The sequence below is a fragment of the Chinchilla lanigera genome, unplaced genomic scaffold (genome assembly GCF_000276665.1).
Source record: "Chinchilla lanigera isolate Chin_1 unplaced genomic scaffold, ChiLan1.0 scaffold00035, whole genome shotgun sequence".
Classification (NCBI taxonomy): domain Eukaryota; kingdom Metazoa; phylum Chordata; class Mammalia; order Rodentia; family Chinchillidae; genus Chinchilla; species Chinchilla lanigera.
Genome location: NW_004955436.1, coordinates 15815796 through 15831008, shown reverse-complemented (window position 1 = coordinate 15831008; position 15213 = coordinate 15815796). Strand labels below are relative to the sequence as shown.

The window sequence follows — 15213 nt, the reverse complement described above, 5'->3', positions numbered from 1 at the left end:
GCCCATCTTTTTTTTTTTTTTGGTACAGTTCTACACATCTTGTACAGAATACCTGGTTTATACAGTACTGTAATTTTTGCTGATTGTACAGTACAGTAGCTTTATGTTCTGTTATACATCACACACTCTTACAGTAGTAAGAGTTATGTAAATAAAAGCAAAGACATCAAGTTGAAGTCTCCTTTGACCATTTCTTTGTTCTGACTTCTTATAATGTACATACTATAAGCAGGTCTTCATTTAGCGATCAACTCAGTTAACAACTTAGTGGCAGGACTGGAACTTGGTCTTTAGATGAGGAATGTCTGTAGTGGACACCTTTCTAGCCTGTTTTGAGAGTGATGCCTTGGTGCAGTCTTCCCCTCTTGTCTGGTCAGTTCTTCACTTCTATGTTTCTGACCTTTGGCCTTGGACTTGACTTTGATTTCTCTATCTTTCGCTAACTTTTTGGATTTTTACTCTTTCCACCTGTGTCTTATGGGCTGGCCTTGCATTTTGCCTGCCCTTTCTGCCTGGAAGTCTAAGTTTAATTTTGACACTCTGGAAGCCCTCTTGATCGATTACATAGTTAAAATGGTCTGTATAATCTTGTTGTCTTCCTGTTGAACTGTTTGTGGGTATTTCATACTTTTGGTCTGCCGAAAATGCCCTTTATTAAAAATGAACCGCCAAACAGACTTAAGGATGGTAGGGTATCTAAGATACATGATTTGTCTTCAGTTAATTCTTTTTAGAAATACAATAAATTAATCTTATTTTCTGAGAGCATTTCTTTATAACTTACAGCCACTCTCTGTTAATTGTACTTCCAATTTCTCTTGAAAACAGTGAAATGAAAAACTGTCTTTGGATCTCAGGTAACTAAATTTATGGTAAAGAAAAATGGATTTATTTGAGTTATCTTGTTACATTTCAAGGTTTATAGATACATTAAAATTCAGAACTCAGGGGAGATGCTAGGCTATTTATTAATCAGAGTAGCTGTTTCTTCTTTTGAGTGTATGTTTATGTGTAGCTGTGAATTACTGGTTGAGTGTGGAGAGAATTTTCCTTTTTCTGACCATTGTCACTGTATCTCTGTGCATCTGGCAGTAACCCTTTCCAAGCTGATATTCACACTTGGCTATGTAGAGTGTACAACTGGTCAGCCACGCAAGCAGTTTGATCCATTCATTCATTTTTAAATCACAGAATTGACTCCTGAAGAGAGGGCCCAAAGGATCGCCAAGGCCATGCGCAAACAGTCTTCTGAGGTCAGAGAGAAGTGGGAAAGCCTCAATGCAGTGACAAGCAGTTGGCAAAAGCAAGTGGACAAGGCGTTGGAGAAACTCCGGGACCTGCAGGGCGCCATGGATGACCTGGACGCCGACTTGAAGGAGGCGGAGGCGGTGCGCCACGGCTGGAAGCCCGTGGGAGACTTGCTCATCGACTCGTTGGACGACCACATCGAAAAGATCCTGGTCAGTGTCTTGTCACTTTCTTCCTGCCGGGAAATTCTGGCTCGTGTTTTAGGCTACAGTCTGCTCGCTGGAAGAGTCCCAGCCAAGGAGGGCTGCGCAAGGCCTGGCAGACGGGACGCAGAGGGAGAGTGAAGGGAGGCCCTGGAGAGTGAGAGAAACCCTTCTAGGTCACGCCCCTTCTAAGCCACACCCCCAGTGACGTGCCTCTTCTGCCCAGACCCCTCCTCCCAAGAGCAGTCTGCTACAGTGCCCCTGTAATCCAATCACTTTTGGTCATCGTGCTATGATTGCCTGACGCTTGAAGGGGACATCTAGATTTTTTTTTTTTGGTGCCAGGCATCGAACTCACGACCTTGTGCTTGACAGGCAGGCGCTGTGCCGCTAAGCTATATCCCCGGCTCTGGGACATCTAGATCTAAAACACAACTGTCAGCATCCTTGCCTTTGACAAAAGAATTCTAAGAAATGCTTTATTGTTAAGCACAAATAAACAGAACTGCATGTATATGTTAGTTAATAGGGTCTGTTAAACAGCCGTCACTCCTCACGCCCCCCACCCAAGTCGGTAGTCACAACAGGTATTTTCCATTAGGTCCTTCACACTCAGAATCCCCTCCCTCAAAAACTCCTAAAATGACTTATGATAATTTACCTTTTTTTTGGATACTTTTCTCACCGAGTTGCACATCTCTAGACAGTGAACATTGCTTAACCTTTTTTTTTTTTTTACAGAAATATCTTTAAATCCTTTTTAATCTATAGGCTCACCCTCAATCCTTTTTTATTTTTTCTTTTGCTTCCAATTTCCGTTTCAAAGAAAGTGAAATATTTGTTTTGTAGCATTTCCCACAGCTTAGGTTTTACAGACTGTATCTACGTGGTGTAGCCTGGCAGGTTTAGTCAGCGTACTGTTTTCCCTGGAATTGTCACTACAAGTTTAATTTATGTTAATACTGTACATTAATACTATAAAAGATATTGATGGTCTAGATCTCCTTTGATTCCCGCATTCTAAAACCTTTTTAGAAAAACCTTAATGCAGTTCAGGCAAAAAAGGGGCACAAGTAACACATGTAGCGAATAGAAGAGCTTATAATCGCATATTAAACTGTATTGTAAGTAGTCATGAATCAAATTAAAAAATATGACCATGAAACATCAGAAGGGATTAGTATGGCTATCTATCACATGGAATTTTTTTTTTTTTGGTGCCGGATATCGAACTCAGGACCTTGCACTTGCCAGGCAGGCACTTGTATTGTGAAGCTAGATCCTCAGCCCCTTCGCATGGAACTTTTATTGCTTAAGTATACATCTCTTGCATATAGACGCTGGACATTATACTTCCTCTCTATTCATGTGACTGAATAGGAAGGAGAAAGATCTGAGAAATTAACTGGATAGTTAGGCAAATTATATAGCAGATATATGTATATGTAGTCTTGGGAAAAATAATAGCTTTCATTTGTTAAGTGCATTTACTATGTGCCAAGAACTGTTCTTAGCTATTTTATATAAATGTCCCTTTTATAACAATCCAAAAAAATGGGGATTATTACTATTGTCTATTTTACAAATAACAAAACTGAAGATAATTGCTCAAGCCTGCTTAGCTAGTTCATTTGTAGAGTTTTCATGATTTTTGTTCTTCTCTTTCACTGCAGAGATCTCTTGTGCTAGTGCAGTTAAATGTGACTTCTATCCATTATTTGAGTTTCATGCTCTACAAAAGTTAAATACCAAATTTTAAACCTGACAAAATTTATTACTGAAGGAGTTGGTTTTTGCCACTTTCCAATGTAGTTGTATAAAATTCTTCAGTTACCTTATGATTTAAGTAGGCCTCTTCTCACAACCTTAGTATCCTAACACCATTTCCTTTGCATGATTATGAGTTTAAAATAACCTGCTGAGAACATAGCCATTAGCATACTTTCTCTAGAAATTGTACACCTCTTGTATTTTACAGGTGGTTCTAAACACAGAAATTCTCTAAGTCAGTGGTTTACAAAAAGGTGGTTCTGGACAACAAAAATGCACAGATTTATACATTTGAATCAGAAAGTATAATTTCAGTAGAAGTTGATTACTGTTGGAGAAAAAATGAAAAATTGTGTCTGGAATTACTAAACTCACCTCCAAATCTGAGAGTTGTTCATCTCATTTGATTAAAGGAATGACCTGTCTCTGCATCCAAATCCTTTTGTTCAAATCTCTGCTTAAGTGGAAATCTAGAAAAAAATAAAATTAATATTTTAATTGGAAGAAATAAACTGTGGATTAAAATATCTTAATATCTTATTCGGAAAAGAGAAAATAGAAACCCAAGTCTCATTAAGTCAAATAAGATAAATTTAAACTCCGGACTGTTTTACAGGTGCTGTAAAGTAGACCCCAAATCCTAACGAAGCTATTGGTAGGAAAAATTAAGTACTAGTTATTGCTAAACATTATGAAATGTCAAAGCAACTGGAAAATAAAATCTTGGGGAGTAATCGACTAATTTCAACTCCCTAAAATTATCTGTGATCATTCTTATTTGCAGATTACACACCTTCAGGCAGGAGACAGGTCTGAGATTCGCACGTGCCAATAGTCTGCAGTTAGCAGCTTTGATACTAACAGATGTTTCTGCTTTTATAGCAGGGAGGGCCACATAGACTCTCATCCTCTTAAAGAAAAGTGCAGTCAAAACATGATAAATTGGTTCTTTATACTGGAACACATGGCAGTTCTGAAACCATTTAAAGTTTGCTTTATCGCAAGCCCCTACGTTCGGAAGCTCTTAAAAAACCAAAGATAAACTTTCTTGATAGAAAGATTTCTCATTGCCACAACACACCTGACCATATAAATACAAACAAAGCCCCAAAGGCCTTGCCTGTCAAAGCTCTTTTAATGTTTTCACCTGTGGCGTATAATAGAAAAACATTGTTTTTGTAGTGGAAAAATGTAAGCTCATTTATTCTTCATTAAGAATTTAAGGTCCTGCCTATGACCATAGAGAAAATACTAATATAAAAAGTTAAAACCATGAGTGGAGAAACCTTGAAAGATGTGAGTTCTGTAAATTCTTCTAAAACAGTCTGAAGGACCCACGCTTCTTTCAAGACTGGACTGAGAGGTTCTCTCTCCTTACCCTAAACCACACTTCCCTCCTACACTAATAGTTAATCCTTTGTCCCTCTAAAACAGCCTCTGTTACCACACAGCTGCTTTTTTTCTTTAACTGTATCTGTGCATATAATTGTGTGTGCACTTTCTGTTGTCCAGAAAGCCACCGTCTGCAGGAATGAAGAGAAACTAGCACAAATTTCAATTCCTTCTCCTTCCATGCAGCAGCCGTTCACATTCCTTTCTGAGCTTGCCTTCTCCCGGCTTTTGATATATTCGTGTCCACAGAGTTGGGGCAATAGTTCTCACTTTCTGCGTGTTGACTTCCATGTTCGTTGTTTCAAATGTCATTCATACAGTGCTACTTCCGATGTCTCTGTTTCTCACACTGATTCAGGCTGCAAATCTGTTCTGTTATTTTCTGGTCACCTGTACCCTGGATTTCTTCCTGTGGCTTTTGGGCATTTTTAAGAATTTTGAAACACTAAAGCATATTGTCCAATATACCTTAAATATTTTCCCTTTGATAATAAAGTTGGTTCCTTAACATTATTTTGAGGCTTCTCGACCATAATGATAGCTTTTAGCTTCCATATGTGCTGCAGAGAGGTTCTCTTTCCTTACCCTAAAACTTCCAGAGAAAGTTTTACCTCTGCCTTCTTAAGAGGTTTTTCATCTGGACCTGAACATTTAACTGCCTTCCAATAGGCTAAGAGGAGAAATGCATACACATTTCATTCACATCAGTTTTTATTTAAGATGGGAATCCGTGAAGTCCCAGAGAAGAGGCAAAACTTAAATAATTTCATATTAGAAATTAAATAATTTCATATTAGATAGAACAAAGAGAGACAATTTTAGAAAATTAACCCAATTATGTGGAGAGACTAAAAGAAGATAATTATTTTAACAAAGCCTATACAGAACTTTGTTCATTTTAATCTCCCATCATTGATGATAAAAAGGCTATTTTCCTCCTGGTGCAGGAAAGACATTTTTTATGTGGAGGTTTTATCTCCTACTTTCAGAAAGAAACATTGGAAGGCGGAGTACGCTTTTTGTACCTGCTAACATTTTACGTGTTGTAACTCAGAGTAATCCTTGTGCAGTAGCAGCATGTGTTGGGGTAGCTTATCTTGCCATGTTCCCCGAGCTATAGAAGGGAAGTTACACAAGGTATCTGGAAAAATTTAGGAGAGAGAAGGGAAGTGGAAAGTGGCTGATAAATACTTCCTTTTATAAGCATCATGAAGAAGTTTTAATTAATCCTGTAGTATTATGGGATCTTTGTATTTTTCAGAACATTTTGATATATATTATTTTATTAAACTTAGAATGGTCAAAGAAAGGGGCTCATAGATAGTACATACTCCATCTCTAAAGGAGATGGAAATGTAAGAATGATAAAATCTGAGGTGAATCCTAATAGGATGTGTAATACCTGCCATTTGAATGTTAAATTTGGCACATGATTAACTGTAATTTTGTGTCATACTTAAGAATTTAAAATATACTGTTATATCTTAGTATTTCAACTCTTGTCACCATTTATATTGGTTTAATCTTGTCTCAAATATTTTTGTGGGCCTTTGTCAGTAGAAATGAATTCTGTCTCTTTTATATGGCAAACCTTGTGCTGAGCACGGGAGAGTGTTCCCAACAAACTTCCATTTTTTTTTGGGGCACAAGAAGAATATGGGTGCTCATAACACCAAGTACCAAGTAGTCTGATACGGTCTGATGCTTCAAGTACAACAGCTGGTTTGGCGTGGCTCCAAGCGATCAGAATGGCCCCGCCCTAACACAGGACTTGTATGTTCTTTTTTTTTGTTTGTTTTTTTTTTTTTTTTTTTGTTTTTCTTTGGTACCAGGAACCGAACTCACGACCTTGCGCTTGCCAGGCAGGCGCTTTGCCTCTGAGCTAAATCCCCAGCCCCAGGACTTGTATGTTCAATGTGTGCTGGCTGAAAGTCTTGGCTGAGTGGGAGAGACCATAGAGAATATCTGAAGGGCACAGGAAAGGGCCTCGTAGCCAGTGCTGTAGAGGAAGAGGCCTGAGGGAAGCCTTCCTGAGGGGAAGGAGACCCAAGTTGAGTCTTTGAAAAAATCCATAGCATCTCGACATAAGCTTTGTCAGGAAATGGGAGCATAAAAATAGAGACAGGTGGAGGAACACGGAGGATGGAGGGTCATGAGTGTTGTCATCGTTCTCTTTGCTCTCATGGAAGTGTTACTGAGCTAAAGTATTTATCCCTCCTCTTTACGAACGTCTCCGACTTCCCTCTCTTACTAGCTCTCTGCACTGTGCTCACAGATGGCATTTGTTGTTCCTAAGGCTCACTTAGCTCTTTTCTCTAAGCTCTGCTCCTGCAGTACTCCGCCTCCTCCCTGACAGTGATCAGTGGTTGTGAAAGGGACAGCGCTTCCCTCTCCAGTGGAGAGCAGCCATAGCTTTGTGGTTAGGAGCGCTGTTTCCACTGGCCACCTTCTATCTAAATTTTAAGTGGAAATATGTTCAAATCAAGTTGTTGCATCAAGTGAAACAAGTATGAAGGTAACTGTTAAAATAGTAAAGACAAAATATGAAAGAAAATGAGAATCAAGACTACTAATCAGTAAAGTGGAAAATAACAGCACACTTTTCCTAGACTAATTTGCAGATAGTGCACTGTGAAGGAAATACACAACAGCATCAATGATATCTGCATTATAACTTTTCTCCTTGCACACATATGCAGATACTGTAGTCATGAAGGTGGCTGGCTAGTCCTCCAAGTTACTAAAGACCTGGTTAAGTCAGCTGCTGTGATGTGGGCAGTGCTACTCAGTGGCCCTTGAGCTGGCCTTGCCCTTGTCTTTGTCAGAGAGTTTGAAATACTACTTTTGTTACATTCTTTCCCATCACATATATATTGTTTTGTCTGTTTTTTTCCTAGGGATTTGGAGAAGAAATTGAACCAATCAACTTAAAAGTTAAAGCGGTGAATGATCTGTCCAGCCAGCTCTCTCCACTGGACCTGCACCCATCTCTAAAGATGTCTCGCCAGCTAGATGACCTTAATATGCGATGGAAACTTCTCCAGGTATTGGCTTGTTCTCCTTTGTAAGGCAGGCTCACATCGTGGATTGTCTGTAAACCCTACCTTCCAGCATCATTTTGATTGTTTATTGATTGCTTTGGATAATGAGTACAGCAAGTGAAGACATCAGGTATTTGTCTTTTGGTATTTTGAACCCAACGGCCTCATTTATTTATGAATATAGGTTTTAATGTAATTTTTAGTTTTATATGATAAATATATAAAATTATATAAGATCAAATAAATCACAATAATTGGAACCTACAGTGTGTCACAGAAACACTTTTTCCATAACAGCTCATCGAGGAGTCGTTTTTCATACCTGAGTTATGTAGTTTTTTCTTTTGAGAAGCAATGAAAGTTCACTGGTTGCTCTTTAGGTATTTTGCCGTTTTTGTTTTTGTTTTTTTCCAGACAGCATATTGCTCAGTGTTAAGAATGGCTCTAGATCTTACTTGCTCCTTGTAAGTTTCATAGGTCTAAAACACAGGCAGCTTTCTGCATTCGTGGGTGCCAGCACTTGCCAGCCATTGTGCCAGCCAAGCGAGGGTTTATGGCACAATTTTTGGAGCTTTGTCATATTCGGTGGCCCGTTCCTGTGAGCCAGAGTAATTGCATTTCCCCTGAAAATTAACAGATTAATTTCTGTAGAATTTTGAGAGTAAAAGAAGTCTTACTATTTTCTTTACAGGTTGGGTCTAAAATATAATACTTGATAAGATAAATATGCAGTTTCAATGTAGCCCATTTTGTGTATTAATTCAGATATTAAAACACCCAATGGCTCATATTTTCTTGGTGAAATTAAGGAGGTAAGAAATGAGTATGCAGTATGTGACAGTATTTCTCTCTGCAAAGAGTATTAATAATCTGAGATTAATAAAATAAAATCTATTAAATTCACTTGTGCACCTAGAAATGTTTGACCTTTATTCTTTTTTTCTTCTGCTCCATTTCTCTGATTCATTATTGGGTGAGGATTCCTGTGCTCCTTCCTGGTTTACTTCCCATTCCGTTTCTCTTATCACTATCTCTCACATTTAGAATTTCTGTGATCACTCTCTCCAAAGATTGAAGGAGGAGCATCCATTCTGTCATTCTTACCTATGGTCCTGGTAACTTTAGGTTAGATAAGAAAAATCTCTGCTAACGGGAAATGGTTAAATTTCAGGAATAGCACTGTCTTTACTCAATAAGCAGAAAGTGTGGCGTTTGGATTTTTTTTTTTGTCTAAATGAATAAGTACATTCTAATGTAATTTCAGTTGCTAACCAGGAGAAACTAGAGCTGCCCAGTGAGCCAGACACAGAAATTTCATTACAAGGCAGCTGAAAATAAGCTTGTCAGTCTAAACAGATCAGCTGACTAGCATTGCATAGGCAGAGACCGGGGGAATAGATGGAAATGTCAGTGGCCTTGTGCAGTTGTTACTGATTTGCACTCAGTTTCACAGTTTAACAGCACTTTGCATTTTTATAATATGGAGAGCTAACCGTAAGATGTGTGCAAATAAATATTAATGGTATTCATCTACTGGTGTCCACTGAGATGCATATCTCAATAAGCAGAGATGATCAAGGCAAACTCAGAATAAAATGATTTTCCATCCTCACTTGTCTTGTCTATTTTCTCTCTTATCATTTGTGTCTGTCTGTGTGTCTGTCTATCCATCCATCCATCCATCCATCCATCTACCTATCTGCCTACCTGTTTATCCAACCATCTATTTTTAGCCCCTGGAATATTCGAGGCTTCTTTTCATTTGCTTTCTGGAGCACTTCTAGACATGGAATAAGGTGCTTTAGAAACAGCAAATTGACCTACAGGAAGTAGTGTAACAGTGTAATAGATTCTGTCACCAGACAACCAGGATATGAATACTAGTGCTGCTACCTACTAGCTGTATGGCCTTGGGAATCTCTTTGTGTCTCAGTTTCTTTGTCTGTAAAACAGAAACAATAATAATACTAAGCCAATGCAGTTACCATGAGTATTAAAAGAGTTAATTTATATAAACTGCTTAGAAGTGTCTGACATTACGTATTCTTACTGAGTTTCAGAAGTTGATTTCACACTTTGACTTTGATGCTAGTAATAGAAGAGTCTATCCAAGCAGTAATATCTTAGGCGATACCATCATTTATTGTAATACCTAAATCAAAGATTTTTTTTTTTTTTTTTCTGGTACTGGGAATTGAACTCACGACCTCGCGCTTGCCAGGCAGGTGCTGTGCCGCTGAGCTAAATCCCCAGCAATCAAAGATATTATTAAAGTCATTGTCTTAAAATTATTACATCTGTCTTGTCCACATATGTGCAGGTTTCTGTGGATGATCGTCTTAAACAGCTTGAAGAAGCTCGTAGAGATTTTGGACCATCATCCCAGCATTTTCTGTCTAGTAAGTACCTGTAAGCTTGACCAATGTCACTGATTTGTATTGGTGATATTCTTTCACTTAGTATATTCACTTTCACTCAGCAAGTCTGTGCTATAAATACAGGTACTTATAATAGATAAATCTATAAGAGAAGGTATTAACATTAATGAAAATGTTGTCTGTTGCTTATTTGTTAGAGTATGACAACTATTGATAAATCTGGAAAGGCAACAGAAATGAATTTATCTTTAGATACAGCTTTTTTATTTGACCATTTGTTAAATCCACTGTGCTATATCCTCATTGTTTTGTCATATGCAAAGGTTAACTTTTTCATGCAAAAAAATGTCATTTTCATATTTTAATATTTTAAATTATGTTTTCTCCATAAAAAGTGCTTATTAGTTTAAAGTGCACCTGCAGCTTTTAAAGTTAAAAAAATTCTCCATAAATCTTTAAATGAGAAGATTTTAGCTCATTAGGCTCACTCGGATACTGAGCTTTTCTTGTGGACAAGTTTTGCGTACCTAGTCAAAGCACACATTCTCCAGCTGGAATTTTTAGTGTTATGTATGGTTCATGAGACCTTGAATAAATAATCAGAACTCCTATTGTATTTATTATTCATGGCCAAGGACACTAAAGAACGTAGGATTTAGAGCCACCAAGATTGAGTTTAAATATTCATTGTGCCTCTTACCACATCTATGAATTTCTGAAAGTTAATTTGTCTTAAAATACCATAAAACCTATTTCCTCTGATTGCCTTGAAAATTAAATGAAAAGTGTATCAACTTACACAAAGCACCTAGCCCCGTTCTTGGCACAAAAGCTTTAAGTAAATATTAATTCTTTTCCTTTCATTTCCTTTGGCAAATATAGGTAAAAAAGCAATGTGTTTAATTCAATTTCAGTAAAGTTTAAAACTTAAGCCAAAAAAAAAAAAATAAAACTTAAGCCAAACTGTACTTCTCAGTTATGACAGCTTCATTGAGTCTACAGCCTTAGGGAAAACTGAAGCATAAAGCCGTATCTCCTAGCTAAACTGATTGTGTTTGTACTTTCTCTTAATCTTTTTGTAACTCTTGATAAACTGCTTTACCTGAATTAAAAGTCAGGTTTTCCTTTTGTAATTTCAGAAGTCCTAATCAATCACACACATATTCCCCTCCCTCCCGCCCCATTCAGTTTCCCAAACCTGAACCCTAAGGTAATCTTTCTTTGAAAGACGTAGTCCTTCCTCAGTTGCTCTTTAACTGACCAGGACACATTGTTTTCAGTGGTTGATGGATTAATTGATTCTGTTACTGGAGACTGAACCTCAGACCTTTGCACTGAGCTATGTCCCCAACACTCTTTATGTTTTAATTTGAGACAAGGTCTCATCAAGTCATTAAACTGCTCAGGTTGGACTCAAACTTTCGATCCCCTTGCCTCAGCCTCCCAGAACGTTGAGGTTACAGATGTATGTCACCACACCCAGCTCCCAGGATAATTTTAAGGTTGAGATACCATCCGTGTTGATGAAGTACATTGGTTTTCAGTACACTCATTAGGTATGAATTACTCTAAATTTCTTAATTTAGCAGAACATGAAACTATGTATTAAGAGCAAAGTGAAGAGGAGCTTTAAAATATTTGAGATTCTCCTTACAGTTTTAAAGATCATCTGTTAATATTGATGAAAAGCCTCCTTTTCACTTACCAACCATTCTTTCACCATAGAAACCTGACTTGTGCTCTTGAAGACATGAAATATTGTGAAATTCACTTCCACTTTGTGAAGTTGAAACACATAGCCTTTTATTGTCTAGCACTGGCTGTCCAAGGAGGTCAAAGTTATTCAAATCAAAAGAATTATTAAAATGAATGGAGAAGTGTAAACAAAAATCCCAATTAGTAAATATATTAATTGCTGCTTAGAAGCTTTGGCTTTATTATGTTTCTTGGACTGTAGCAATGGTTATGAAAGAAGCCTGTCTAGTTAGGCACTAAAAAAAACTGACCTAGTACTCCGGTGCCAGTGCTGAAATGAGGTTGGCTGTGATGAGAAATTTAATATATCTAGTTGCTTATTTTCATCTTTTTTTTTTAATACCTTCTTTGACCCAGTTGGAGAAAGGAGTGCTTGCATTTCATAAAGAGGGGGAGAATTGTTGACTAGGAAACTTGCTGAACTAGTATCCACCAGACCCAAGGTCACATCCGAGCTCTAACATCTATTTACTAGCTGTCGCTCTTTGGGAATTTATCTCTGTGTATTTAGTTCCTTATCTATCAAATGGACCTTTAATGTGTGTGTCCTGCTGGCTTGTCCTGGAAGCAACAGATATGTCTGAAATGCTTGGTGTAGTTTAGAATGCTTTGCATTTGTAAGATACCAACATAACATGGGATTCGGAAAAAAGTCATTAGTGACAACCGACTACATGAAGGTCTAGTGATATTTGCAATGTTTTATTTGCATCTAGTGATGAGTTTTTAGCAACATTCTTTCCCAGCTCTAGATTCATTTGTGCAACTATTCTGAAATAAGTTTAAAATAAATGGTTTAATGAATAAGCAGCACTTTAAAAAAAAAGTGACTAGATTTGTAAAAAATGCATACCTCAATTTAAAAAAGTAAAATCTCAATCATAGTTATTTCTGCCACAAAGTGTGAAACTACTTTGTGTGTACCACAAATGAAAGTAAATATCTGGGATTCTTTGTCCCAGATGAATGCTTTAGTTCTTTAAACTTAAACTGCTTTTCTCTATTTTTATTTTTTCTGTTTTAATTTCACATAACTGGATTCATATAAATGCCGTCTGTACTCGATAGCTATTCCTTGTGAATGTGATGCCAAGTAAAGAATATTATTAGTGATCTGGAAAATCCAGTTTTAAGAAATGTAATTTTTAAAAATCTGGATATAAAATACATACAGAGTACATTTCCACATGGCACAAAGTTTTAAATTGTAGTGCTTAAAAATAATAAAACTGGACTTTTAGAAATACTTTTATCAACGGGTTCAGTTTGTTACAATTGGCTTAGAAATTGAACCTGTGTTGTTTTTTCCCTACCTTTCAATGAATATTTAAAGCCGTGCTGTTTGGCCTCATGCATTTCATAATTATTGGAGTCCAGCTCAAAATCCAGAGCAGTTCTCATTGGATTTGCTATAAAATGTGTCCAGTTGTTTTGCATTAAGGTGTAAGGCTTTTGAGTTACCAGTTCTTCCAATACTCTCCCTTCGTTTCCACAGCTTCAGTCCAGCTGCCATGGCAAAGATCCATCTCACATAATAAAGTGCCCTATTACATCAAGTAAGTAAGTTTTAATTCTCATTTAAGGTACCAAGAAAATAAAGTTTTATTGACAACTCAACAAGCTTCTCCTATAACTTTAAAAAATGGAATTCAATCTTATTACCTGGAAGAAACTCTCTCTCTCTCTTTCTCTCTCACTCTCTCTCTCTCTCTCTCTCTCTCTCTCTCTCTCTCGTTCTTTCTCTCTCTCTCTGTCCCTCTGTCTCTCTTTCTCTCTCTCTCTATATATATACTCTTGTATATCATATATTATGTATTAGTTTAAAAATCAGTGATATTTGTCAGTCTGTGATGAATCAGTTTAAAAATCAGAATGATATTAGTCATTAATTGAATTTTTTTCATCTTTGGGAACTTTTATCTACATTATTAGTTTAGACTCATCATACTTTATTTTATTGTCAATTTAGCTCCTCCTTTGTGCCTGTTTCTTATGTGACAGTTTATAAATTTTGTATAATGTACATATCATATGAGTAGGATTGGATTCTTGGCTTAATATATATATCATCACAAGTCAGAATGATAAATTACTACTTCTGCAGCCTCTTGAAGTGTAATTGGTAAATGTGTTGATTTACAGTGTGATACATTGATGAATCATATTTGACCCTTTTTGTGTGTAAGGAGTGCAGTGTCATAACTGTGATGGTGCACACTTAATCAGAAGACAGCAATGTTTCACATGAGCAGTGTGACATCAGGCAGACTGGGTAGAGAGCTCCGTGCCCACTTTCTTTTATGTCATGCCTAAAACCAGGCATGGTATCTCCAAAACTCACGCCAATGCTGAAAACTATTCTTCTGATATCATTCTCTTGGAAAAATTTTTGTGTTAAGTCGGTGTTAGTGGAATAGTATTTTCTTATGAATATTTTCTTGTAATTTGAAATGTATCCTTAGATTAAAAAATGTTTCAATAACATTTAACAAATATAATAAGGAATATAATGTCACACTGTCTTATAAGAGTTTAATACTTTTGTTTATGTGTATTGAGTTATGTTGAATTTGAGGACAAGTTATCACATTAGTTGGTTGATGTCCAGTTTATACAAGCATGAATTTAAAGGAGTCAGACTGGGCAAATTTCCATGTCTTCATTGAAAGCAGATAATGATGATCCAATTCAAATTTTAAACCTTTAAAAAATGTTTACATTTTATTCTAAATAACGAAAGTGGTATTATAGGACTTTCATTAACTCTGGTAAATATTGATTTGAACTGAATAATACAGGTGTGCATATAAATCTGAGACAGAATAATGCCACCCACCGAAAGATGCCCCCATTGCAGTCCCTGAAACCTGTGAATATGTTAAGTTGTTGGAAGTCAGCTGACCTTAAATTAAGGAGATTGTCCTGATAGTCGCCATGTAGTCATAAGAGTCTTTCAAAGTGGAAAAGGAAGGCAGAAGTGTCAGCCTCGAAAGAGATTTGCAAGATGTTAGCTGCTAGCTTTGAAGATGGAAGAAGAAGGTCACGATCTTAGAAATACAGGTTGCCTGGAGATGCTGGAAAGAGAAAGGAAAAGAGATTATTGTAGAACCTCCAAAGAAGAGTACAGCCCTGCCATCCTTGTTGTTAGCTTATGGAGAAGCAGCAATAGAAAAGTAGTATATGTGCTGTCAGTGTCTGGAAGTACATACAACGTAGTTGTAATTACTTGACTGAATTCACCTAGAATCCTCCATCTTACGATATTTTTAAAATGCAAACTGGGTTTTGGTTTTAACTAGATAAAGAAAACATTAAATCTCTTTCTCAGTTATGTTCAGATAATGATTTTCTTGTTGATTTGAGACTTTTAGAGCCCACTCTTAATATAAACTGTACTATTAAAAGGGGTTTGTCTCAATTTAGGTC

General features: G+C 36.9%; 1 protein-coding gene and 1 long non-coding RNA gene across 6 annotated transcripts in view; one reads left to right on the top strand and one right to left on the bottom strand.

Annotated features, from left to right (window-relative positions):
* Positions 1-15213, top strand: part of Utrn (utrophin) — a 506964-nt gene that overhangs the window by 406371 nt on the left and 85380 nt on the right. For all 5 annotated transcript variants that reach the window (XM_005389232.2, XM_005389234.2, XM_005389233.2 and 2 more), the window contains 4 exons: positions 1192-1460; positions 7511-7657; positions 9975-10053; positions 13283-13343. In XM_005389232.2, coding sequence (XP_005389289.1) covers positions 1192-1460; positions 7511-7657; positions 9975-10053; positions 13283-13343 — 556 coding nt within the window. The remainder of the gene's footprint in view (positions 1-1191; positions 1461-7510; positions 7658-9974; positions 10054-13282; positions 13344-15213) is intronic.
* Positions 1-15213, bottom strand: part of LOC102029789 — a 28516-nt gene that overhangs the window by 11757 nt on the left and 1546 nt on the right. The window contains exons 2-3 of the long non-coding RNA XR_261791.1: positions 14690-14861; positions 3597-3691 (exon numbers count right to left, since the gene is read on the bottom strand). This is a non-coding gene — a long non-coding RNA (uncharacterized LOC102029789). The remainder of the gene's footprint in view (positions 1-3596; positions 3692-14689; positions 14862-15213) is intronic.